The sequence below is a fragment of the Cyprinodon tularosa genome, unplaced genomic scaffold (genome assembly GCF_016077235.1).
Source record: "Cyprinodon tularosa strain WSP-4 unplaced genomic scaffold, ASM1607723v1 ctg177, whole genome shotgun sequence".
In the NCBI taxonomy this organism is placed as follows: Eukaryota; Metazoa; Chordata; class Actinopteri; order Cyprinodontiformes; family Cyprinodontidae; genus Cyprinodon; species Cyprinodon tularosa.
This window is the reverse complement of record NW_024038589.1, coordinates 939,517-967,386: the sequence shown is the minus strand read 5'-3', so window position 1 is coordinate 967,386 and position 27,870 is coordinate 939,517. Positions and strand designations below refer to the sequence as shown.

Here is a 27,870-nt window from a genome sequence, read left to right as displayed (position 1 = left end):
TGTGATAGTTTTTCTTTGTGGTTTTAGCCATCTAAAACTCAAAAAGGTTTTAGTCAGTTTTATGTTGCAATACATAAACAGTTAATCTTTACAATTTTGAATAACCATCAGATTCTTTACCAGACTGACAGCTCTAGCCTAGACGCTACAGTTGCTGGGTATAGAATGCTGCCGTGCAGTTTATCATTCAATTTTATTTATAGAATTAATAAACTTTTTAAAACTTTTTTATTAATTAATGCCTTGCTTTATATAAAAAAAATATTGAAAATGTTGTAAAAATAGCAGATGGAGTTCAACACATAATTTCGGCTGAATTTGGACAAATTTCCCCCTTGGTTAACACTGCTCAGGGGTCAAAGTAGATTTAAATTCACAGGGTTCTGATATAAAAAAAAACACAGAGAGAACCTACATAATTCCCTTATAATGCCACGACAATCCAGAATTTCAAAAATATGTTAACTACAATGTTGAAATATTGAAATAGATTGAAACTAGAACTGTGAGAGTGAATATATTCAAAGATCTATGTACCTTTTCAACCAGCTCTTTATTCAAAACTAAACAATATGCAATAAAATATTTACTTTGGATATAATTCGGTAGAAATTAAAAAAGGTTTTGCATTACCTCTTGCGAGTTGGAAGAAATAAAATCTTGATAGTGAGACAAAAGGATTATTTTACGTTTGGCAGAAGATGATCAGTAGCGAGAGCAGGAAGAGCCATACTGCTGAAAAGGAATCATCAGTGTGGAGAGCAAACCACAGCGTCTGAAATTAACCGTGCAAAGATACATTTCTGTACAAGCACAGCTGGAAGTTTGTCAGAGTTGAGCGTGCAGTACCGGATCATTCCAGCCAGCTGGAATGCTGCAGGATCTCCATGTTCCATCTGTGATCATGCAGAACTTGCACCGCTGCACGCCAGGTGGGAGGCATGACCAAACATAAACGGCTGGTACTGCTTAGCTTGTCTAACAGATTACAGCACAATGATGCATTTTAAACGTTTGACGGACCCCCCACTAACGTTTAATTTAGTCTCGTCAATGAAAACTCACACCCATGAGTCGTCATCTTTTCGTCATCAAAGATCTTTGTGACGAATTCTTTCTGTGTTGCGCATTATTCATTTTAAGTTTCTACATTTATTATTCATCATTTATGAATAATAATGATTTTTAAATGATTTGACAGATTTTATACATTGAAATTTTATTGTTTCAAAATGGGATTTTTTTCACATTTCTTATTAACAGATTCTACATTTTGTATTTGTATTTCAGATTGAGTTTTATGAATTGGATTGTTTTCAAATTGCCTGTTAAAGATCATATTCTCTTCATTTTAAGTCCAATACAAATGCTTGCACTTGACCATTAAAAATGTTAACGTCCAGCAGACCAGCAGAAATACTTCTTTGACCTTTGACGAAAGCCCGCCCCTAGAAGGAAGCCGAAGTTATTGGTAAAACTCAATCTGAAAATAATTCCATTTGAAAAAACACACAAAAAATATAAGTATGAAGCCTAAATAAAAGCAAATGATTAAAAAAACAAAATCTGGGAAAACAACTAATTTATTCTTAAAACCTTAAAAAAATTCCGGATTGCAATTTTGTCTGCGTTTAAATGCTAAAAAAAAAAAAGTTTTTTGATGAAAAACACAGAAATGTTTTCTGAAACGTGTTTTTTTTCTTGCAATAATGATTGTACAAAATTCACTCCATAAATATGCATGGGAAAAGACTAGAAAACACCTGACAAAAGGAAAAAAGACCTAAACTAGTATGGCAAACCCCTAATAGCAAAAATAATAGACCCAAATAGCAAAACCTAAACACAAAATTCATGAAAAAAAAACGAGAATGAAAAGCTCCAAACAGATAAACAAAAACTAATACTTAAAGCTCTCAATAAAGAGAGAAGAAAACTACTATACAAACCTGGATACTTTCAGTTACAGGTTCAGCAAGTTTCAAAGTCATGCAAACACCCAACCCACCTTACAGTCTGCACACAATGCCAGAAGTATGTGACTTTGCTCAGGGATTATTACTGTTTACATTCAGAGAAAACATCTGTACCTCGTAGCACCGTTCACATCACACGATCCTCTCTAATATAATGACTCCTATAAACCCTCCTTCTCCATTTTTCCACTTAATTCTTTTGCAGATTCAGGTTTTCATGTGTGATATCAGTCAATCTCCTGCCTTAACTTGTCTTTGGAAGCAGCTAGCCTCCGGTTGTTAGATTCCATGGAGATGTTTACCTCCTAGATGCTGTAAACACTTTATTGTGATACATATATTATGACAGAGTGCAGCAAACCTTCGATGGATCACAGAAAATAAACTTGTTTACGACCCATGCAGCACAGGAATGTTTACTAGAGCCAAAACTAAGATACAGCTGTATTAGTGCCTTTCAGTCTGTTTGAAGTTTCTGAATTTGGGTCTAAACGTCTCTTTGCCTTGTTGGGCAGGTTTAATCTGACTAAAACACATCAGGAAAAAACTTCTTAATGTGGTTTGTGTGGAGTATTCAGGAGTGGTCCGTATCTTACAAAATCATGAAATATCGTCCCAATTGATTAGAATTGTTCCACTTTGTTTTGTTTTTTTTGTTTTTTTTTGCTGTTACTTAAACTCTATAATAATTTGCAATAAGGCTGCTCAAAGAATAAGGGAAAGTAATCAGCCGTGGCTCGCTACCATCTAAACAATGGATCTAAATATAAAGATATTATAATTATAACTGCACAAATTCCATCTAATGAAATAACCTTATATAGAATTTATTTAACAATTTGGAATTAGTTTTTGACAAAAATTCTTAGTACTGTAGATCGCAGGAATTACAGCTTAAATCTGTAACCTATACACATATATACACACACACAAACTTCTCACTACCTTTGAGATATATATATATATATATATGTGTGTGTCAATATATATGGCACTTGAAAATTTATATAAGAGTAATGATAAAATTTAATATATGGTAATTTAGTAAAATGAAACGCTTCCAATAATATTAATATTAATATAATATAAAATAATATTAATATAAATAAAATAATAAGCATTAAAAGACATAAAAGCCCCCTGCTTATTAAAGTACGTTGTTCGTAAACAGTTAACCAAAATAACTGCTGACAGGTATTATTTATATATATATATATATATATATATATATATATATATATATATATATATATATATATATATATATATATATATATATATATATATATATATATATATATATATATATATATATACATACACACACATACATAAACATATATGTTTGTATTTTATCTTATTTGCTAAGTATATGAAGAAAGATATATATATATATAAATAAGATATATATCAATAAAGATATACTTTTTTTTTCTGTTTTGCTAAATCTGAACAGGAAGCTAAAGAAGTTGATACGCGCGCTGAAGGAGAAAGAGCCGACGCAGAAGCAGAAGGACGAGGAGAAAACTCCCCTGCAGTGGAACCTGGACTACGCTTTGGCTCCTTTTGAAGGCCTCACACCAGAGTACATGGAGATGAGTGAGTCTGCATCCACACACAGACAGGAAACAGCCTGGGGGACAGCGAGCAACCAGCAATCTTTTTAATTGGGTTTCCCAGAACTTCACAAAGAGCTGTTGCATAATCCAGACGGGGGCCTCCACTCGTAAACAGCAGCTTATAGATCCAGGATGTTCTGGATTTGTTCGAATGGGATCTGCTCTTTTTTTAAACTGATGGACGTTTATTGTTTTAGTTTCCACCCATCAAATGGTGAAGATAAGAAAAAACAGTGATGAACATTTAACCCTGAAAGAACCTTATTTAGAGATACTGTTGCTTTCCAATAAATCCATGTCAGGCACAGGCAGGACCATAGCAGATATATTCTCTCTTAATGGATTTGTCTATTGGCTGTTTGAAGTAGATACCCTTCATCTTAATTAGGTAGTGATCATTTATTTAACTTTTTTTTTTTTTTTATGCAGCTTTAGTTTGGTTTTAGACAGATCTAGATTAGGATCTAACCACTTTAAAGTTTCAAATTACGGTAAAGTATGTTTTGGTATCAGCCTGTCATGCTGATACATGCTAATTAAAATTACTTTATCAGTATGGGACCAATTCACAACAGTTAACAGTTGCTTGCATTGTTCTTGTTTATTTCTCATCAATCCCTCATATGGAGTAGAGATCAACTGATATATTTCTAAGGTTGATGCCAATACAGATTACTTTCACGTCAGCCTCACCGAACTTTGGGCCGATTCTAAACGGAACAAAAGTCTTAATTTAAACAAGTAAACAAATATTAGCTGTGAACAGCTGATGGAGAGAGCAGAAATGGATACGCTTCAAGCTGCTGAATGCATCCAAGCTATTTATATACAATTTTTACATACAATTTTTTTTTAGTAAAGATTAAATTGTTGGTTTATATTTAGTTCTAAAAACAAAAAAGTTCATAAAAGGCTTTTTTTTGGGTATTCCAAATGTTTGTTTATTCAAAAATCTTAATTTCTCTTTTTTAATTTATAGATTGATCAAAAACTTATTAATAGATTAATCAGTTTCTAAAGAATAATCAATAGCCGCAGCCCTAAATTATGAAACAAAAACTCAAACTATTAACGTCAGTTTAATTTCTGGCTCCCTGCAATTACACCGCCCCACAGGGGCCTCATGGGGGGCCCTCAGCATCTTCTGAAAACAGCACAACTCACCCGTGGGCTAAGATTGAAATGATATTTAATTTTGTTGCCCTTCTTTCTTTACTCATTTATAGAGCATTTTATTATTAATAGAGGTTTGAAAATTGAAATAAAATAAAGACAATTAGGAGTTAAAAGATCAATAGAAACATGTTTATTATGTATGAAGTTAAGGTGAACACTTCCTTCCTTCCTTCCTTCCTTCCTTCCTTCCTTCCTTCCTTCCTTCCTTCCTTCCTTCCTTCCTTCCTTCCTTCCTTCCTTCCTTCCTTCCTTCCTTCGAAGAATTCCTCCCTCCCATCTCTTCTTCCATCCTTCTTCCCTCCCCTATTCTCCCTCCTTCTTTTCATCCTTCCTCCCTCCTCCAGCGTAGGATAATTTCTTCATGGTGCAGCGTAATGACGGTCCGCTAGCCAAACAGCTTATGAGATACGCGTGGAGCCTACGTATTTAACGTCATGGCGGCACATAGGCAAAATGTTTGATTGACAAACAAGTAGCCAATCCACTTTCAACAGTACAGTAGGAGGATTGGCTAACATGCTGATGAAGATTCTCATTCATCCAGGTCATAGTCATTCCAAAAAAGTTATAAAAAAAAAAAACCTCAGCGCTAATCCAGACATTTTGAATTGAATCCTGTCTGAAAATCTGCGTCCCCCCCCCCATTATTTTATGCATGCCAGTTAGTTATAGAAGGGCTCAAACATGTACGGCTTTAAGCCTTCTACACCATTGGGAACCTACTAGCACTGAGTTGCTAACTGGTTAGCAAGATGCTTCCGATAACCCGGCCACAACCAAACTTGCTTGCGAACCTTCCGCTACAACAATCCCGCCCCCTTGATAAACGCCCAATCACATTCACTTTATTCACTGGTGTAAAGTCGCGCACCACTTGGGAGAATTCAGAAATGCAATGGTTGGAATGGCCGCTTCCCTACGACTTTAATACCTTGAACTGATTTCCTGATGCTCTAAAAAATGTGCTTTTAAAAAGGGAATTTTTCAATTCAACAATAGGAGGAATTACTTCTAGTATACAGCTTTTACCTGCTATAAAACTGTCTTAGTACTAAAGCCAGAAGGAAGGAAATGTGTCAAAGTGCAAATACTGTTTGAACAAAAGCAAAGAAGCTAAACTAGTGTCCATATCTTATGATTTACCAAATTGCTGACCTTCCTTTGGTAGTGATGGCTTCACAGGTAACAACATGTTACAGTAAGAGAAGAAGTATTTGTCTCCTCTATGACCTTCTCAGTCTGTTGCTGTGCAGGAGTTTTAGCTTCACTTTATTAAGCTTAGAGCTTCTCAATTGCTTTGAAACTTTGATAAATTATAACATGGCCTTATTTACAAGGAGCCCTGGGGTGAAACATTGCTGCTGACGCTATTAAATTATTCAGTCCATTTTGTTCCATTATGTTTGCAAAAAACATGTTTTTAAATAGACATGTAAAAAGAAAAAAAAAATATATATAAAATGCAATCCAGAAATGGATCTTCTTTGTTTAAACGGGTTTTTTTGTTTTTTTTTACTGTTATTTCATATTCAATTTGTTATTTATTCACATTTCAGATTTAATAGATTTTATATGTTCAGATGAGTTTTTTTCTAATATATTTCTGTAAAACCCAATCTAAAAAGAATGAAATTCTTAAAAGTCAGTCAGAAAAAGAGAAACTGCAAAAAAAATATGGACAAAAAAATTAGAAAAATGTAAATCTGAGAAAACAGAAAAAAACTCTCAAAACCTTTTTTCTTTTCATATAAAAGCTTTTAAAGTTACATTTCTAGATTACTTTTTTCTTTCTTCAAAGCTGTATGGCCAATATGGGTTATTTGTTTGCAATAATAATAAAAAGAAATAACAAACAAGCCTAAAGTTTTAGTCAAAATAAAGGCTAGATACTATTTTATATGTACTTTTTAATATTAATACTGATAAAAGACAAATCATGAGGCTTTACATTATAATTTAACTAAGTTAACTCATATTTCTCTACAGAAAGTGTTTAATGGTAAATATATTACAAAAGGCACACAAGCTCTGTGGAAAACAACAGACTTGCTGTAAAATCTTTTATTTACTGATTTTGACAGGATAAATTAAAATATTTCCTTGGTAAGATGGCAGTAAAACGGAACAGATTCTGGGATGGGATGCCGGCTCCTGGCATTGGGTGGAGCTCAGGGATGTTGGAGGGTTTGGCCTCATCCTTGTAGGGGAGCTGGCTGGCTGTACAGCAGGTGGGACACAAACCTCAGCTCTACAAAATCCTAAATACACAGTAATATGAAATACATTTTTACTTTGCATTGTGACTCAATATAAGGTATCTGTTGTTTTTTATTTATTTTTTGTTTTAGAAAAAAAGTAAAATAAAAAAAAATTAAAACAGAACATCAACTGGATAAAGGGTTAACTTATCTGGAATTCTAAAAAAGAAGGACTCGTTACAGGTGATAAGCAGACTGAAAATGTTTTGTCATTGTCTCCTTTCTGTCTCTTCTTTCTTTCATCTTTTCTTTTTTCCTTTTCTTCTTCTGTTTTTCTGCCCTACTTACATTGCAGTGTCCATATAAACTATAAAACTCCCTGCATAATTATAATAAAGCAATTTATATGCATGAAACAAGTGGAGCTATATGGCAACTGCCATACTGCTACACTTGTGAAAGTAAAATCTGTTGGGCTCTTTTTGGCATCAAGACAATTATTTTTATTGCCACATTGCCAGACAGGACACTGTAAAAAAAGAAAAAAGAAAAAAGAAGGACAGATTTCCCCATAAAATTAAAAGCAGAGATGGACTGATAACAGTTTATTAAAGTCGTAGGGAAACGGCTGTTCCAACCGTTGCATTTCCGAATTCTCCTGAGTGGTGCATGACTTTACATGAGTGAATAAAGGGAATGTGATTGGTCGTTTATCAAGGGGGCGGGATTGTTGTGGTGGAAGGTTCGCAAGCAAGTCTGATTGTGGCCAGTTTGTTGGAAGCATCTTGCTAGGTAGTTAGCAACTGCCTAGCAATGGACAGCGGAAACATGCAAGAGGAGGAGAGTTTAGTGTCGGAGGTCATGGATGAGTCTCCTCCCTCGTACATTTTTTATTTAGAGGAGGAAAGCGGGACGAAGATGTTGTGGAAGAGAACGCCAGGGCGGCAGAAGCTTGGTTTGGTGTAGAAGGCTTCCAGCCGTACATGTTTGAGCCCTTGCCTCGCAACGCTGCCAGTTCTGTTAGCTCTACGCCTGCTGAAGACACAGACGTCCATCCCCGTGAACACTGGGACGGAACTCAATAGGAAAGGAAATGATTCTTATTTCAACCATTGCGTATATTAGCTGGGACATATGAATCAAGATGCTATGACTGAAAAAATGTGATTGACAGATGACCGTTGATATATGATTGGCCAAATTTAGGTGTACAAGCTGACGTATAACTAACTGGCCTGCATAAAATAATGAAAAAAAATAACACAGATGTTATCACATTTTCTAAATTATGGGACAATATGGTCTGATAAAGAGTCGATTTATATACATGTTTAAGCCAAAATTATTTCACTTTTAAATATGATTTCCCTACGACTTTAAAGCTGATGTCGATACAGTTTATTTTGACATCAATCTCACTGATGCCAACATTTTTGGGCAGATTTTTATTGCTTTCTCCTTCTCTGATTACATGATAATAATGACACAACATTTTTTTTTACAGAAGTCTCAATTAAAACAAAAAAACAAACATTTATTAACAAATTAAACATTAACAGTTCATAGCAAATGGAGGAAATGGCAACACATGATTACTGAATCTTAAGGCATGGCTGATAAACGCACTAATTCAGTGATTTCCACACACCTATTTTTGTTAGAAAAAAACAGTTGAACAATCAAAAGTCAACAGCATTGTAGTAATACGATCCACTTTAAATTGCTAAAACTAAAACCTTTAAAGTGCCCTTATTTTAATTCAGATCAATACATAAATAAGTAAAAATAAAAACTCTTAAAATGGATAACTTACTCACTTAATTTCTACGTCCTCTGCAGTTACACAGTGTCCCCCCTAGGGGGAACCACTGCACACATGAAAATGCACATATCGGCTGAAGACAATAAAAGAAAAAACGCTTATATCGACCAAAAATATAGGCTGGCCGATGAATCATTTTATCTCTAATTGCAAGACTAAAAAAATGTGATTTAATTGGAAAAGACTTTAAAAGAAAATATTTTTTCCCCCTGAGGTTTCTAGGCAACCCTCAGACTTCTGTGCAAAACTCAGAAATCAAAGCAGTGTTTCACCCCTTTATTTGTGGAAGAATTAATCAACTTTTTAAAGTATTTTAATTACATTCCAACTTTTTACAGCTTGAAACGTCTTTTTTATGTGTTGAAAAAGAAGATTTTGTGTGACACAGGAGAAGTGGGAGGAAAAGCGCCTCAGGGTGCAGCACAGAATGTCAGAAATGTCTGCATCCTACATGGAAAACACACACACACACATTGATGAGTGGAGTGAGCCTGTTTGCAGGAGCTGGGGTTTTATATGTGGGGCCTGTCTGTTCCTGTGCTGCCTTTGTGCGGCTGGGCCGGACCCGTCGACCTCGGCTCAGGTAGACTGAGAGGTTACCCTGAGCCTGCCCTCTAGCGCTCGCCGCCGCTGCTGCCGTATTCTCTTCCTGGGCGCTCTTTGTCTCAGCATGGTGTCCCGAGGTGAAGCCATCAGTCTCAGGCTGGCTGGAAGTCCCTGTTCCCACACTGCTTAGGTTCCACCGCTCTGATCAGAGCAATGTATCAGGCCCGGGCGGGCTGACTGCGGTTTCCTTTTTCACATTCTTAAGATGGAGGTGAACTGATCATTAATCAACCTGAGAGGAATGGCTGCACACCGTTCTCCTTCATCAGCTGTTCCTCTCCTTTGGCTAGCTAAACAGATGCTAATTATTTTATTATATTGATTCTACTCTTGAAACTTAGTAGAATTTACCACCTAATATTTACGTTTGTTGTTTTTATTAAAGCTTATGTGGCTCTTCACCCAGGAGGCTATTCCTCTGGGGGCAGCACTCAATAATTAAGAAATAAAAAACAAAGCAATTCACTGCTGGCTTCGCTCCTAAACATGCTAATGTCATTTAATGAAATTTATCTTGCTGTTTTGGGATTGGTGTTTTTGTTTTCCATTTGGGGAAAAAAATTATTCACTTGCTTGAAAGACTACCTGAATTGATGTGCTTGAAATGTAAACTTTATACGAACTTCACCTACTCAAACTAAACTGGATTATTCTTGCGGTAGTTGAACAATCCCATCGTCTTTGTTTGATGGGCTCTGCTAAAAACAGAAGAAGTAATAAGGGTGTAGTGATGCACTCAGCTCACTAGACAAGATGTTCTACCATACTACGGATGTTAACAGGAAAAATATATGGCAAGCAATTTAGTTTAGTTCTTTGGAAAATTAAACACCTTGTTTTGAGTCGTTCTTAGAAACAGCTGAATGGTTTTTATAAATCACAAACTGTGTTGTCTTTAAAGAAAAGTAAGTTTCGTTTCATTCTGAGCGTATAAAAATAAAATTATTTTCCACACTTCTGGGGGCGATTTTTCTCTTAAGTGAGACACTTTACACTATCCACTAATCGGAGAAAATATAGCTGCTATTGTTACAGGATAAAGGGCTGGTTATCCTCCTGCAGCAGTGTGTTGCAGTGAGCTTGTTGCACATATTTTTGATTTATGCCCAATATTGAAGCGTGGTCTGTGCTATGTTATTCCACACCACAACGCAAGAGGGACGATCACGAACAAGCTGTGGGTCTAGATACGGCCGAGGCAGTGAGGAAGTAGGGGAAGGTTTGTGCGACAGCGGAAGGACATGAGGGCAAAAAGAGCGGGGTTCCAAGTGGAAAAAGGGTCCCAGCGTTCTTGTGCACCTCGCTCTTCTAGCTGGTCCAATTTCACGAGTCGTTTTCCACAATGGCGGTCATACAGACAAAACAAGCCGGTAAGGTACCAAACAGGAAATACGCATAGTGTAGAGCGGATGTAGATTTGACCAATCAGAGGCCTCCTATCTGTGCCACTGTCTGCGGTCACCTACAGTTTTGCAAAGGCGCGGCAGAGTGTCTGCACTGGGGAAGGCACATTTATGATCACTGCGACAAACACGCAGACCGCCTGGTTTCTGAGTACAAATCAGCCTTAAGAAAGGATAGGGAAGCTCCGCCCAACAGGCATTAGACCCAACTTATGACCGTGCAGCGAGAGCAGCAGATGCTTCAGCCGTGCATCAGAACTAAACTTGTACAAGCATTAAAAGGGAAATCACATGCACATTTTTTCTGCTCTTCCTGCTTGCAGTCTGAACATAACATAAAATTACTAGCCACAACCAGGAAGAAAACGGTACTGTCTGAAGAGGATTTCCTGAAAATTAGGCAATCACAGACAGTTTACTTTATCAGGTTGGTTTTACTCTTATAGTGACAAAAGTTGACATGAGGTTCAGGAACCGGTCCCATGTGAGCAGCAGAGAATCTACTGGATAAAAAGCAAGAAAGCAAAGAGGAGCATGGGATTATGGTTGTGACATACTGGGGCCTCATGGTGCTGAATCTTCATGCAAAAAATGTCCAAGATGCGCATAGAGAGTCGTTTACATCCATCTGTTTCAAATGAAACTGCTAGTACTAGTATTTATGTGTCTAAGCTGTTTGGTAACTTCCAAACATTGATCCTCTGCGCAACTGGGAGAAAAGCTCTTTCAGCCTTCTGATCAGCAGTACTCAGCCATTTTTAGGGACAGGGCTGCACTTTGACTCTGACCCTCTTCTCTTTGTGTAATGTAGAGCAGTTATATGAAAAAGTAGTTGCAACCCTTCATTATTTTCCTTTGCTAAAAAAATAAGAAAAGCATTGATGGACTGTTGGTTTTAGAAGTCAAAAATCATGTTTTTTTTATGTATGTCTCCACAGTAATCCAGTTCGGTTTCGTCTCTCTCTTCGTGGCGTCTTTCCCACTGGCTCCTCTCTTCGCCCTGTTGAACAACGTCATAGAGATCCGGCTGGACGCCAAGAAGTTTGTCACAGAGCTGCGCAGGCCAGTCGCCGCGCGTGCTAAAGACATCGGTGAGCTAATTAAACCTGGATGATTTAATCCAATGATTTAAAATAAACTCCTATATGCCCACCTCTGCTAGTCCAAACAGGTTCATGCTCAAAACAGAAATCAAGATGTCTCCACAAACTGTAAAATGTAATTTATTGTAGCTCTGTAGGGATGAAGCATTTAAAACAAAAAAACAAATAGAAAAGAAGGGCAGCATCATAAGGATGTCTCCAATGATCGTCTTTGGACAGACAAGTCCAAAATTGAAATGTGTGCAGATTATTGATAAAAAAAAAACTAAATGTATCTGTGCTCATGGAAAAACTGGACATCGCAACACAACGATGACATTGAACAATAAATCCATCAAAGAATGATGAAAGTCGACAGCTAAGTCCAGATGTTAAAATAGGCTCTATGCCACTAGTGAGTAGGGGGGAGATTTATCTCAGAGACGTCTGAGACTTTAATCTCAGAATTCTGACAAACATTTTAGCATCAAGACTTACTGTAGTCACGTCTGGTTTAGAGACTAAACTAGGTTTCTTGTTTTAATCACCTTCTGCTCCTCCATTAATGAAATAGCATCACTGGGGACCTCTCAGGCATGTAAAAAGTCGCCTAATTCCGTCATTTTCCACCAATGTGTTGCGGGCCCTCTCAAACAACTCACATCTTCATCAGTGAAGCTGAGTGCTCCCACATCTCTTCCTTCATGGTGCCCATCTACATTAGGATCCAAAATTCTGAGATCAAAGTCAAAATTCTGAGGTTTAAGTCAGAATTCTGAGGAAAAAAAGTCAGAATTCTGAGATTAAAGTCAGAATTCTGAGATTAAAGTCAGAATTATAAGATTAAAGTCAGAATTCTGAGAAAAAAAGTCAGAATTCTAAGATTAAAGTCAAAATTCTGAGATTAAAGTCAGAATTCTGAGGAAAAAAGTCAGAATTCTGAGATTAAAGTCATAATTTTGAGATTAAGTCAGAATTCTGAGATTAAAGTCAGAATTCTGAGGAAAAAAAGTCAGAATTCTCAGATTAAAGTCAGATTTCTGAGATTAAAGTCAAAATTCTGAGGAAAAAAAGTCAGAATTCTCAGATTAAAGTCAGATTTCTGAGATTAAAGTCAAAATTCTGAGGAAAAAAGTCAGAATTCTGAGATTAAAGTCATAATTTTGAGATTAAGTCAGAATTCTGAGATTAAAGTCAGAATTCTGAGGAAAAAAAGTCAGAATTCTCAGATTAAAGTCAGATTTCTGAGATTAAAGTCAAAATTCTGAGGAAAAAAGTCAGAATTCTGAGATTAAAGTCATAATTTTGAGATTAAGTCAGAATTCTTTGATTAAAGTCAGAATTCTGAGGAAAAAAGTCAGAATTCTAAGATTAAAGTCAAAATTCTGAGATTAAAGTCAGAATTCTGAGGGAAAAAATCAGAATTCTAAGATTAAAGTCAGAATTCTGAGGAAAAAAGTCAGAATTCTAAGATTAAAGTCAAAATTCTGAGATTAAAGTCAGAATTCTGAGGGAAAAAAAATCAGAATTCTAAGATTAAAGTCAGAATTCTGAGGAAAAAAGTCATAATTTTGAGATTAAGTCAGAATTCTGAGATTAAAGTCAGAATTCTGAGGAAAAAAAGTCAGAATTCTCAGATTAAAGTCAGATTTCTGAGATTAAAGTCAAAATTCTGAGGAAAAAAGTCAGAATTCTGAGATTAAAGTCATAATTTTGAGATTAAGTCAGAATTCTTTGATTAAAGTCAGAATTCTGAGGAAAAAAGTCAGAATTCTAAGATTAAAGTCAAAATTCTGAGATTAAAGTCAGAATTCTGAGGGAAAAAATCAGAATTCTAAGATTAAAGTCAGAATTCTGAGGAAAAAAGTCAGAATTCTAAGATTAAAGTCAAAATTCTGAGATTAAAGTCAGAATTCTGAGGGAAAAAAAATCAGAATTCTAAGATTAAAGTCAGAATTCTGAGGAAAAAAGTCATAATTTTGAGATTAAGTCAGAATTCTGAGATTAAAGTCAGAATTCTGAGGAAAAAAAGTCAGAATTCTCAGATTAAAGTCAGATTTCTGAGATTAAAGTCAAAATTCTGAGGAAAAAAGTCAGAATTCTGAGATTAAAGTCATAATTTTGAGATTAAGTCAGAATTCTTTGATTAAAGTCAGAATTCTGAGGAAAAAAGTCAGAATTCTAAGATTAAAGTCAAAATTCTGAGATTAAAGTCAGAATTCTGAGGGAAAAAATCAGAATTCTAAGATTAAAGTCAGAATTCTGAGGAAAAAAGTCAGAATTCTAAGATTAAAGTCAAAATTCTGAGATTAAAGTCAGAATTCTGAGGAAAAAAAGTCAGAATTCTCAGATTAAAGTCAGATTTCTGAGATTAAAGTCAAAATTCTGAGGAAAAAAGTCAGAATTCTGAGATTAAAGTCATAATTTTGAGATTAAGTCAGAATTCTTTGATTAAAGTCAGAATTCTGAGGAAAAAAGTCAGAATTCTAAGATTAAAGTCAAAATTCTGAGATTAAAGTCAGAATTCTGAGGGAAAAAATCAGAATTCTAAGATTAAAGTCAGAATTCTGAGGAAAAAAGTCAGAATTCTAAGATTAAAGTCAAAATTCTGAGATTAAAGTCAGAATTCTGAGGGAAAAAAAATCAGAATTCTAAGATTAAAGTCAGAATTCTGAGGAAAAAAGTCATAATTTTGAGATTAAGTCAGAATTCTGAGATTAAAGTCAGAATTCTGAGGAAAAAAAGTCAGAATTCTCAGATTAAAGTCAGATTTCTGAGATTAAAGTCAAAATTCTGAGGAAAAAAGTCAGAATTCTGAGATTAAAGTCATAATTTTGAGATTAAGTCAGAATTCTTTGATTAAAGTCAGAATTCTGAGGAAAAAAGTCAGAATTCTAAGATTAAAGTCAAAATTCTGAGATTAAAGTCAGAATTCTGAGGGAAAAAATCAGAATTCTAAGATTAAAGTCAGAATTCTGAGGAAAAAAGTCAGAATTCTAAGATTAAAGTCAAAATTCTGAGATTAAAGTCAGAATTCTGAGGGAAAAAAAATCAGAATTCTAAGATTAAAGTCAGAATTCTGAGGAAAAAAGTCATAATTTTGAGATTAAGTCAGAATTCTGAGATTAAAGTCAGAATTCTGAGGAAAAAAAGTCAGAATTCTCAGATTAAAGTCAGATTTCTGAGATTAAAGTCAAAATTCTGAGGAAAAAAGTCAGAATTCTGAGATTAAAGTCATAATTTTGAGATTAAGTCAGAATTCTTTGATTAAAGTCAGAATTCTGAGGAAAAAAGTCAGAATTCTAAGATTAAAGTCAAAATTCTGAGATTAAAGTCAGAATTCTGAGGGAAAAAATCAGAATTCTAAGATTAAAGTCAGAATTCTGAGGAAAAAAGTCAGAATTCTAAGATTAAAGTCAAAATTCTGAGATTAAAGTCAGAATTCTGAGGGAAAAAAAATCAGAATTCTAAGATTAAAGTCAGAATTCTGAGGAAAAAAGTCAGAATTCTAAGATTAAAGTCAAATTCTGAGAATAAAGTCAGAATTCTGAGGGAAAAAAGTCAGAATTCTAAGATTAAAGTCAGATTTCTGAGATTAAAGTCAAAATTCTGAGGAAAAAAGTCAGAATTCTGAGATTAAAGTCATAATTTTGAGATTAAGTCAGAATTCTGAGATTAAAGTCAGAATTCTGAGGAAAAAAAGTCAGAATTCTCGGATTAAAGTCAGATTTCTGAGATTAAAGTCAAAATTCTGAGGAATAAAGTCAGAATTCTGAGATTAAAGTCATAATTTTGAGATTAAGTCAGAATTCTGAGATTAAATTCAGAATTCTGAGGAAAAAAGTCAGAATTCTAAGATTAAAGTCAAAATTCTGAGATTAAAGTCAGAATTCTGAGGGAAAAAAATCAGAATTCTGAGGAAAAAAGTCAGAATTCTGAGGAAAAAAGTCAGAATTCTAAGATTAAAGTCAGATTTCTGAGATTAAAGTCGAAATTCTGAGGAAAAAAGTCAGAATTCTGAGATTAAAGTCATAATTTTGAGATTAAGTCAGAATTCTGAGATTAAAGTCAAAATTCCCATATTAAACTGAAGTCAAATTTAAAAATCGGTTAACTTTTTTTTCAGTGGCCCTAATCCTCTTCTGTAGAAGATGGCTAGAAATGATTATTGCAATAAAAATACTGTCTTGGTTAGGTATGCTAACTTTTCCTGTTGATTTTTTTTTTTTCATTTAATGGGTAAAGCAGTAAGCGTTTTGTTTCAGTCTGAGCAAATAAAAATAAAATTCTGTTCCACACAAAGTAAAGAAATACAATTAGATGTCAATCTCCGAAATCTCATGAAAAAAAAGATTGTCAATCTTTTTTTTTTTTCCAGCAAAACTCAGCAGCCTGTTTTTCACTGCTTAGGTCCATACAACTCATGAGGAACAATTTGAAGGGGCAAAATGGATGGAATGATTCTTGTCCCACTATTGTTGCAAGTAATGAAACACATTTTGGAATTGTGAATTTGAAAATCATGCCATCCAGATATGGAACTTTGTAAAATGTTTTCCTAAAAAAAAAAAAAAAAAATGATAATGTCTCAGATATTTTTTCAAATTTATTTTTCATACTTTATTTTCAAATTTCATATATACCGGTATATATTTTTTCGAAATATCAGATTGAATTTTACTAATTACATTTTTTTCAAATTCCATTTTCAATATTGCTTTCTCTTCACCTCTGTGGGCGGTTTTTATCTTAAGTGAGACACAAAGACGCATTTCTATTGGTCTGCTAGACATTAGCAACAACATGTATTGTTTAAGTGCGAGGGTTTGTACTGGGCATGAAGTAAAGAAAATGTGATCGCTGAAACACAATTTGAAAATAATGCAACTTGTAAAAACTTTAAAGAAAAAAAAAGAGACAATTTTAAACTGTAAAATTTGAAAAAAAAAATGATATATATAATAAAATATTTTAAAAATTGTAAAAAAACGTTCTTAATTAAGAATACTAATTTCTGGATTGCATTTCTTTATTGTCATAAAAAAAAAAAATTTAATTCACTCCCTAATGCTTTAGCCGCAGCTTTAGGTTGGTGAAAAATGATCACATCTGACTGAGAAGAACAAAAAAAAAAACTAAACTAAAAACACACATGACAGGTTAAGTTTTCTCCTTATAAATCAAACCTGGAACATCCTACGACCAGATAAAAAGAGAAAGGGTGGATAACGCTGGTGGATGGAGCTAAATATGGGATAACTTTGGAAGAGAACCTGTTAGAAGACCCAAACATTAAGTCTGGGTCAGAGGTTCGCCATCCAGCAGGACAAGGATAACAAACATACAACCAAAGCTATGATGGTATAATTGAGGTAAAATTGTGTATATATGTCAGAATATCACAGTTAAAGTCCAAGTCTAGTCCTATATTTAATTCAGTGTATGGTCATTCTTCAAACAGAAGCTCTTTCACGCCTCAAATGTTTCAGCGAAGTAAATCTTAAAAAAATTCTGAATTTTTGCATAATCATTTTGGCTTTGCCCCAATTCCACAACTGTGACAAAACCTCAGCTTGTCCATTAAAACCCCTGCGAGACCAGCTGACCTACTTACTTCTCATTAATACTTCACACAATCCCACTTAAGCCCAAAATGTGGGATATTTCTTTCCAACTTGAGGACACACAGTCTGCCTGCAGGCAGAGAAATCAAGATAATAATTTGACCTGATTAAAAGGAGCCTAAATGACACCGATGATGGTCTTTGACTGCTTTTCTCTCTCTTATAGGCATATGGTACAACATTTTGAGTGGAATGGGCAAACTGTCCGTCATAATAAATGTAAGTATGAACACGATGCAGCTGTTAAAATATGTTGAAGACCTTTTGGCTTCAGAAAATCTCCTTCCTATCATCTGCTTCATGTTGTTAGCATTCAGCTCACATTCGTTTGCTAGAATTTCAGGGCATCTGATCTCTATGTTCAGTTCAAATTGATTGAATAAGAAGAATTTGGGAGGTTATAGAGTGAATTTTGTTCCATTATTGTTGTAAGTAAAGAACAAGTTTTGTAAAAGAAAATGTGATCCAGAACTAAAAACTTCTATTAAAATGTTTTGTGTAAGATTTCTTTTGGGTTTTTCGCAAAACTTTTCTCAGATATTTTTCTTTTTTCAAATTGTTTCACATTGTAGTTTTCTAATCTTACTTTTTCAAAAAAAATTTGTATAGATTATATATTTTTAAGCCAAGTTGTTATTTGAAAATTCAAAATCTGTAAACAAAAAAAAAAACAATAAATTTAATTAAATTAAATAAAACGAAAAAGATAATATTACAAAAAAATAAATAAAAGAAAAACAGCAAAGTTATTCTTAAAATCTTTCATTTTGGATTGGATTGTTTTAATTTTTTTTATTTAAAAATGTCTTTCTTGCTTGCCAGTAAAATGGGTCATAATTCTCTCCATACTTTTTGCTGTTTTCAAACATGGATCCATGTATAGATTATTGCTCATGCACCTCATGGTGTTGACACTTCATCTAAAAAGCTCTTTTCCTTTCTGATAAATATAGATGTTGAAATTAAGATGCATTTTTCATGCATTTTCAAAAAGCAGAATCCACTAGCCTTCCATTTGTCTATTTGGGATTTTAAAATGAAGTTGAAACCTTTAATCATGTGGTTGACCAAGTTAAGCTAAGAGTGGCTAATGCTGAAAGTTTAAAGTAATTAAAAGATAATTTTGAATTATTTAGCTTCAAGGATAACAAAAGACAAAGATGCCCTACCTGGTTTTAAAGTCACCTTTTCTACCTTAAAGTGGAGCTCTGTCTTATCACCACATGGTTCCCTGAAGTTAAAACCCCCTTTGTCTTGTTTTGGTCATTTAAGATGTGCTCTGACAAAACCGTTCAGAAATGCAAATTTGTCAGATAGGGATCAGTGGATTCAGAAAAGTTTCCTTTTTGATCCGTCTTCAGGAAGGCAGCCAATCAAATCCCTCTGTTTACTTTTAATACTCAAGAGATTTCTGACAAGTTTAAAAACAAAGGAAATGAAGTTATGTTCTATGGAGAGATGGAAGAGAAGATTGGACATGAAAAACAGCCAATGTATCCACAGGGAGAGCAAGTAAACTTCATCTACAAAGAACCTGGGATTTTTCAGTTTAGCGCTGTCAGCTTGTCATCATACAATTGAATGAACTAATTATCTTGAAATGATTGGATCCAGACGACCTTCCCAACATGGAGGAATCATTTCGCCTTCATAGATCTTCATTAAGTTCTGTTACACCGGACTGTTTTGGCGCCAAAAGAAGAAAGCAGAGGCAATCCGTCACGACCATCGTCAAGACATTAAAAGGGCTTCATATTGAAACAATCCAGTTCAAACAAGAAAACGTAGATAAGTTATATTTAGTTATATTTTTTTAATTTACAGCTTAAAAAACCTTAGGAAATGAAACGCTATTAAGCAAACCAGTTATTTACCAAAAAAGGAATGAAGCTAAGGCTTTTACATGCCTATCTTTTCCTCAGACTCAGCTGTCTGTAGGAATACAAACATACACACAGATTGTTTCACCCATGGAGGACACCTGTGTAATATATGCTGGGTTAATGACGTGGTTAGGTCCTACTGGACTGGAACCTACAGAGTAAAAAGAGTTTTGGCAGTGGACTCAAACAGGTCCAGCCTTCTGCTGCTTTTACCGGTGTACGCTCTGTCGCCTAACAACCATGACAATTGACACACCAAACAGGAAAAGAATGAATAGCAAACCTCTCACTGCTGTTTTGGTGTTAATAACATTTTTGAAGATCTTCAACAGCTCCATCTTATACGGTCATTCTTCCCCAACACTGCAGATATATTTGAATCTGTCCTTAAATATCAGCCAAACACAGCCAAATACCTTTTTCCTCTGATCAGGGAGCAGTCTACTTGCTTGGACTCGCAATGAATCATGGGATATACAAGGCTACGTAGGATACACCAAAACGGGCAAAAACAAGGATGCATTTGTCCAGCGCATAACGAACAGACCTCTGCACTGTGCTATGACGTAATCGGACTATGAATCTGGCCTTCGGAGGATGCATCCAATGAATTCGAACTCAGCAATAGATTCAAAATTTTTCTATCTAAGGAAAACGAGTTGATTGCTTTGACTCATTGGAATGAATGGGAAAAATCCCTTTTAACAGGAAGTAACCTCCAGCAGAACCAGGCTCAGTGTGAGCGACCATCTGCTGAGGCCGACTGGGGTTCAAGGAGACAGAGGCAGAGATACAAAAGTCAACTATAAGCTAGGTCCACAGACGGCCCCGTCCAGGAAACACACAGCCAAGCAGACAAGCTCCGAGCCAGTTTCTATGTCAGAAAATGAAGACATTACATCCAGTCAGTCACAGTCAGAGAAACAGGACTACACTGAAAAACAGGCCAAGCTCCAACATCTATAAACAAAGGTGTTGATGGCACCAGCACAGCTGATATTTTTCTCCAATATGGTGTCACAGCCAAACAGGAAGAGATGAGGCTACTATGAGAAAAAGCAGAGAGAGCATAACGTTAGAAACTGAACTAAGAAATTCTGCAGTGGGAGAATGGAGATAGAATGAAGCAGAATAATGAAAAAGGGGTCCCTATGTCCTCCAACAGTCGAAGTCTATAGCAGCATAATTATAGAGATAGCTCAGGATAACCTAAGCCACTCTAACTATAAGCTTTATCAAAAAGGAAAGTTTTAAGCCTAGCCTTAAAGTAGACAGGGTGTCTGCCTCACGGACTAAAACTGGTAGTTGGTTCCACAGGAGAGGAGCCTGATAACTAAAAGATCTGCCTCCCATTCTACGTTTAGAAATTGTAGGAACCACTAGTAAACCTGCAGATTGAGAGCGAAGTGCTCTGTTAGGAACATAAGGAACAATCAGATCTCTGATATAAGATGAAGTCGGCCATTTACTACAGGAGCTAGAATGCGCCATTTACCCTGAATACATGCAATGCGACAACTGTTTGACAACATTTTATTGAAATTTATTCAAACTAAACAGCTTACAGCATTGTTGCTGTGTTACATTTACATGAAAAAAATAAATCTTTCCTCAGCTAAAGATGTTTGTTACGACTAATCACGGATTCCTGTAAAAGAATTCTGAACTCCTGGAGGAAAACTTTTATTCAGTGTTTTGTACCTTATTTCTAATATTACTACAGACACAGTGTTTATATTTTTGAAGTGTTTTTGAAAACTTTCTCAACAAAAAAATTATTAGTTGTTTAATGATATCCCACTTTATTATTTAGCCTAATAGCATTTTTGTTAAGGAAATTAAACTAATTTGTCGATACTTGCTTTTTTGGCATTTACCACATTTTTGAGCAATATGACAAATAAAACATAACCAAGACATATGCTTCTGACTGTTATATGGGACATGTTCCATGAGGATTTGTACAATTTATTATACTTAGCTGTCGGTGGCTTTATCCACATTGTTGGAATTGTCAGAATCCTGTTCTGGTCTCATTCTGTCGTGTGTTTTTTCTTTTTTTCTGTAGGCCTTTGTGATCTCCTTCACATCCGACTTCATTCCTCGGCTCGTCTACCAGTACATGTACAGCCCGTCAGGCACCATGCACGGATTCATCGACCACACGCTCTCCTTTTTCAACGTTTCCAATTTTAGACCTGGGACAGCGCCACATAGCTCTGATCATGGAGACGTTACTGTCTGCCGGTAGGAACCGCACCCGTGAACCATTATTTTTATCTTTTAGTTAAAGGCAAATAACCTGAATATTAACCTTTAACATGTATTTCTTCTGAAAATGACTAATGGATAATTAATTGAATTTTGAATAGAACCAGAATTTAACAGAACACAGTCTTCAAATTGCAGAGGCACTCAGTTTTGATCAGATTATATTTAAAGAGATTAAGACACTGACCTTCTCACTCCAGACCTATAGGTGGCAGTAATAAGCTGCTCAGATGGAAAGAGACTTCAACTTCAGGGACTCCAGCCCTGTTTGTAACCTGATTGTTATTAATGGTCAGTTTTTCTCATATATGTTGTTAACTATTGATCTGTGAGTAAAATCACTTTATCAAGCGTTTCCTATCATTCCAAACCACCCAAATATATAATAAATATATCATTTCTGATCACATCAGGTTTATATCAGCATTGGTCTACATTAAAAGCTGCTGTATTATGGAGTGAATTTTGTTCCGTTTTTGTTGCAAGGAAAGAACAAAGTTTTCTAAATTGAAGTTTGAAAAAAAAAATTTGCAATCCAGAAATGAAAAGATTTAATAGTAAAAAAAAAAAGGTTTGAGAAAAACTTTGCTGTTTTTTAAAGCTTTTTTTTTCAGATAAAATTTTACAAATTGATTTCTCCTCAAACTGTGTTTCCCAGATCACATTCTGTTTACTTCTGTGGCGGCTTTCGTCTGGAATGAGGAGCGAAGACACATTTAATTTATAATTTAATTTGGGTTTTATATGCAGAGAGTGTGATCTGTGAAATGCAATGAAGAAAATGCAAGTTGTAAAACTCAATCTGAAAAACATAAATATGAAGAAAAAAAAAAATAAGGTGTTGGGTCTGTCAAACAATAAATCAATAAAAAAAATTATAATAATTTTATAGTATAATAAATAATTAAATCTGAGAAAACTGCTAATTTAAGCTGAAGACCTATTTTTTTATTTAAACATTTCAATGTTTTCTTTCAAGTGTCAAGTGTTTTTTTTCCATTTACCAAATGCATTCTTTACTTCAACAAAAATGTGACAAAATTCACTCCATATAGCATTGTTTCAGAAATTTACAAAGTTGTATCCAGACCTTGCTGTGTTTTGCTATTGGAATATGCGTTGTCTTGTACACTATAGCTGTTTTTTTGTCAGCTTTCTTAAAAGATTAGAGTTTTTAAACTTTAGTTTTGGACACTTTAAAGACTCACCTAAATTATCTGTTAAATTACATTGCCTCGTTGAAGCCTGACTTAAGCTAATGCTTGTAGAGTCTAAATATGATTTAGCATTTCAACAAAAAATTTGCTTATTTATGTTTAAAACTTAACATGAAATATTAGGGCTAATAATTGTACCGTTTGGGAGCAAATATATAGTAAAAATAATTGGTCTTAACACTGATCCCTGTGGTACTCCACAGGTAAACCTTGAGCATAAGGAAGATTGGTCATTAACATGAACAAACTGAAATTGATCAGATACTAGTCCATTATCTGAGGCCATAAGAATATCATTAGTGACTTTAACCAGAGCTGTTTCAGTGCTATGATGAGCTCTAAAGCCAGACTGAAACTCTTCAAAAAGTTCATTATGGTGCAAGTGATCACATACTTGTTTGGCAACTACTTCTTCAAGAATTTTAGATAAGAAGGGAAGATTGGATATAGGTCTATAATTGACCAAGTCATCTGGGTCAAGAGACTGTTTCTTAAGCAGAGGTTTAATTACAGCAACCTTAAAAGCCTTTGGTACATATCCCTGTAACAGAGATAGATTAATCACATCTAAAATAACCTGGTTGGAACTGGATCTAACATACAAGTTGAAGACTTGTCCAAGATGTGGTTTGATCATCCTCAAGATGTTCATATTTATATTATTGTTGTCTTTATTATATTGTTGTAGGTTGAAAACACCTTAATGCCAAGAGCAGTCATTTTTAAATTCCAGACATAGCGTGTTACAATCTAGAGACAGCCTACCATTGATTTCTTTGGATGCCAGTGGCAAGAATGTCTTTTATAAAGTTAAAATAAAGCACAGTAGATGGAAAGGTCACGGATGATGGCTCCCACAGACAGCTATGGTCGACCTGCAGTTACATAAAGTGGCAAAGCACTGCCATGCAAGAATACCATCTTTGTGTTGGACTACTGTGATACGTCACGGCGAAAAAATGACGAGAGGCTTTACGCCTTCAACGGTTAGCGGGCGTGAAATTGGTAGCAAATGTCCCAAGAAGGGTTTCTGTGTCTATAGTGTGCATTGCTGTGAACAGCAGCTGTTTCTGGACGTAAAGGCCAGTCATTCAGCTCCTGATGTCGAAAAACTCCCTGGACTTCACGTCTTTTTTATCCCTGCTGTCTTCCAAGTTGATGTTGGGTTTGTGGTTGTATGGATGAATGCATGTCAGAGGACAGAGCAATGAATGGATGCTTGGTAGTGTCAAACCCAGCAGAAAGGAAGAGGGGGCTGATAGCGCTGATGAAATGATCAGATAAGAACGCAAAAAACGAGGCTTCTTTTATAACAACGAAGAGATTAAGCAGCATGGAAAGATGCTGGCATGAGAGAGAGCAGAGAAGAAAATCCACTCTGGGTGTTTTAGAAATATAGATGGTGTGACAGAAGCCTTTTAATGTTTTATTAGATTTAAAAGCAGCAGGATGAAGGACTAAAAGATCATTTCTGCATCAGCAGGCAAACTAAAAGCTGCGTGTCTCTTCAGGAAGGTTGTCTTTCAAAAAGTAGAAAAGTCACACACTTTTTAAAATTCATTTGGATCCTATGTGATAAATCTACACAAGTAGAACGTAACTGAGAAGGAAAATTAAATATGATATTTTTTACAACTAAAAGTCACTCATCCTTTCATAGTTTTAACCTCTTGGTCAGTATTTTGTTGCTGAGTTTTGTTTTTTTTTTTAAAGTTTTTTCTTACACAGTCTAAAACCTCTGACAGGTTTTCTTGCTGGAAGTAAAACAATGTGCTACTTATTTTCTTTTATTCTGCATATTATGGAAAAGTAAATTTAGCTCTTAAATATATGGAAAAACCTGCTCATTGCCTTTATTTCATTTTAGTCAAGTAAAAGTAGAATGTAGTCACCCATGAAATTACTCAAGTAAGAAAAAAAATGTACTAGATAAAATGACTATACAAGTACTGAGTAATTGTTGGCTCAAAACAGCTGACATAATGTTTATTTAAGTTATATTTAAATCATGTAATCATACAGTTATGGGAAAATTCCGATATTTTAAAGTATGGAAATAAAAAATGGCAATAACATTATTAACAAATAACAAATTGCTATCTTTAAAATAAATATAGACTTTGTGTATATTTACCATAACAACAGTGTGTCTTCAGTAAGAGGCATCCTCAGACCCGTTGCAACACAGACCTCTACAGGTGAACCTTCCTAAATACGGCTATCGACACCTAAGACAACTCGTTACAAAAAACCCCCAAAAAATAGGAGTTACTGCAAAAATTAATTTCCCCCCGGGAATATAAGGTAGTATTTTAAATAAATTGAACTGAACAACAACATGTGACTGGGATTACATCACCGCTCATACTTACAATTGGTCAACAACCAGAAGCATTAGAAGCTAGTCATTGTGGAACTATAAATAATAAAAGTCCAAGATCAAGAGTAAAATTTTCTAAAAAAGGTTTTAGACCAAGTGAGATAAACCTTTATTTGTGTGAGGAACACAGTCTGACTGTTGGAGCAAACTTAAAACTGAAGCTAAACTGCAGGATGGTGGCGTTAGCACTATTAGTCCTATTCTGATTAATATTACCTAGGGACCACATCTTATGACTTGGTGTTTATCCTGTGTGTATCAATCATGCTAGTAAATTATAAAGTAAAAATTCCTCGACAAATGACCGACTTTACTTCCCTTCACTCCTCTTTTGATAGATTCTGGAACTTCAAATAGAAGTAGGTTGGTTTGGTCTTTGACCAGGCAGAGCTGTTGGCTTCCAACAAGGCTTTACAGCACAGTCTACGTGGTCAGGACTTATTTAGTAGCTGCATTAATGACGATGATCTGGGCTTATGGGAGTTTTGTGGTACTACCAGCAGATGGCGCCACATCTGTTTATGTCAGTTCATCGAGCCTTCAGCCTGGGTTCTATTTAGGCTCAAAATGACTATCAAAACGCTGTCAGGATGGATGCTTGGATTATAAAGCCATATTGTATCAACATCAGCATGATTTTCAAATCTCATTTTTAGGAATATAATATGATTATGTGCCTTTAAAAGGCATTACTTCTAAAAATGACTAATTAAAATGCAAGGTTATGACTCCTTTGAAATGCAGTGGAGGTTTTTTCTTTTTAATATGTGAAAGTGACTGCATGTTTTTTTTTTTTTTTTGGCTTCTAACCTTAGGATCTATTTCCTGTCTTATTACAAAATAAGAGTTTTAAAATGAAGAACCGGCCATCATGTATTTACAATTCAAAATAAACTTGGATTAAAAATGCAACTACAAATAGAGTAAGAAATGCCTCCATGAAGGTTACAGCGCCCCCTGTAGGGTGTTATTGTTTCCAGTTGGTAGACTACTTTAAATCCTGGAGCAAAGCCATTCTGGAGAGTTATTACTCTAGTTTTTTTTGCAATAATAAACAGAACAACAAATCTGCCCTCTAGGTGTCCACACTGCAAATTCCCCTCGCCGACATCATGCTGCCGTGTTTATACTCTTATCGCCTCGCAGTCAAGTGAGGCCAAGCAACTATGTTATGGATTATTGGGAGGTTTATTATAAGACATCTGTTCTCGGTGCGTCAGGGGAAAATATTTACTCCTCATTTCATGAGCTACAGAGATAAGCTCTGCTCAGAAGATTATTACTACTAAACTATCAGAGAGAAACCAGTAACCATTACAGTATGACCCAGATTTGAGGTTTTTGCTCCTTTTACTAAATCATGTTTGAATCCATCACATTTAGATTTGAACCAAATACCTTTTTTTTTATTCTAAAAAGCACAAGAAGTTAAATTTGAAGTTTTAATTTACTGAACAAAAAACAGAGTTGATAGCTCCATAGTAAGAAACATTATTTTACAGACAGAAAGAGTCCAAACTGTCCCACACGATGCTACTTTAGAAACAGAAGTTAAATGTGAGCAAAGAATCATCGATTTATAAGGGCCCAAGCTTGGCTTTTAGAATCATGAAATTTATGTTTTGTATTTTTTAACACCATCCAGTAAATGGATGCATCTTTATCTGAAAAAATACCAACAAACATTATTGGTAAGAAAGGGTCAAATGAATGAGCGTTGAAAAAATCTGTATCTCAACTTCCTTCAGTTTGAATCTTTTGATCACATCAGATTAAATTTAGATAATAAAACTCACTGAGACACAAAAGAAAAAAGCGCATCGTTGCAGACCTGTACTGTTACAGTGTTAATGCAATAAATGAGAGAGAAAAGTGAAACCATCCAGTAGCTGGTTTTCCCAACTACTGGATGATTTCAGTCAGATGATTTCTAATTTTATTTTATTTTTACAGAAGTGCTGCATTTGTTACTCAAATATTCGATGTAATTAAAGCAAAGCTTCAAAACGGGATAATTTTATTTTACTTTAACATCGTACAGGTTTTTTTTTTAACACATTCCTGCAACCGTAGTACAGCTGTTTGAGCAACGGAGGAGTGTCGAGGTCCAGGCAGTGTTACATTTACTAACATTGGACTTATGATCATTAACCTGATTGCTCTTGCCAGATAATTTTCTTTGCAAATGTTATTTTTTGATTATTGTCCCTAATATTTAAATATTTCTCAACAGAACATCCCTTTTCTTGGAGTATTCCTTTTATAAAACAACCCTTACTATTTATTTGAAGACTGAACTGCAGTAATTGATCTAAAATTAGACTTATTTAAAACCCACACATGCACTGATTTCCGGCCTCTTAAAGCGGTAAAGTTTTCTTCCTATTGGGGGATAGTAATGTTAGCCAAGTATCTAAACTCACGCTCTTTCCTCACTGAAAAAACGATCTAGAAATAAGTACAAATTTCTAAGATTAAGTGTATTTACCCTTAATTTGAGTAGGTAAATACGATCGTTTGCCAATGGAATGAGTATTTTCACTCTTAAAATAAGGCAATTAGATAATATGCACTTGAAATAAGACAATGTTATTATTGTTTTTCTTATTCTAA

General features: G+C 34.9%; 1 protein-coding gene across 6 annotated transcripts in view; it reads left to right on the top strand.

Annotated features, from left to right (window-relative positions):
• Positions 1 to 27,870, top strand: part of ano2b (anoctamin 2b) — a 132,088-nt gene that overhangs the window by 93,657 nt on the left and 10,561 nt on the right. For all 6 annotated transcript variants that reach the window (XM_038281954.1, XM_038281959.1, XM_038281958.1 and 3 more), the window contains 4 exons: positions 3,433 to 3,575; positions 11,739 to 11,891; positions 17,673 to 17,725; positions 21,458 to 21,636. In XM_038281954.1, coding sequence (XP_038137882.1) covers positions 3,433 to 3,575; positions 11,739 to 11,891; positions 17,673 to 17,725; positions 21,458 to 21,636 — 528 coding nt within the window. The remainder of the gene's footprint in view (positions 1 to 3,432; positions 3,576 to 11,738; positions 11,892 to 17,672; positions 17,726 to 21,457; positions 21,637 to 27,870) is intronic.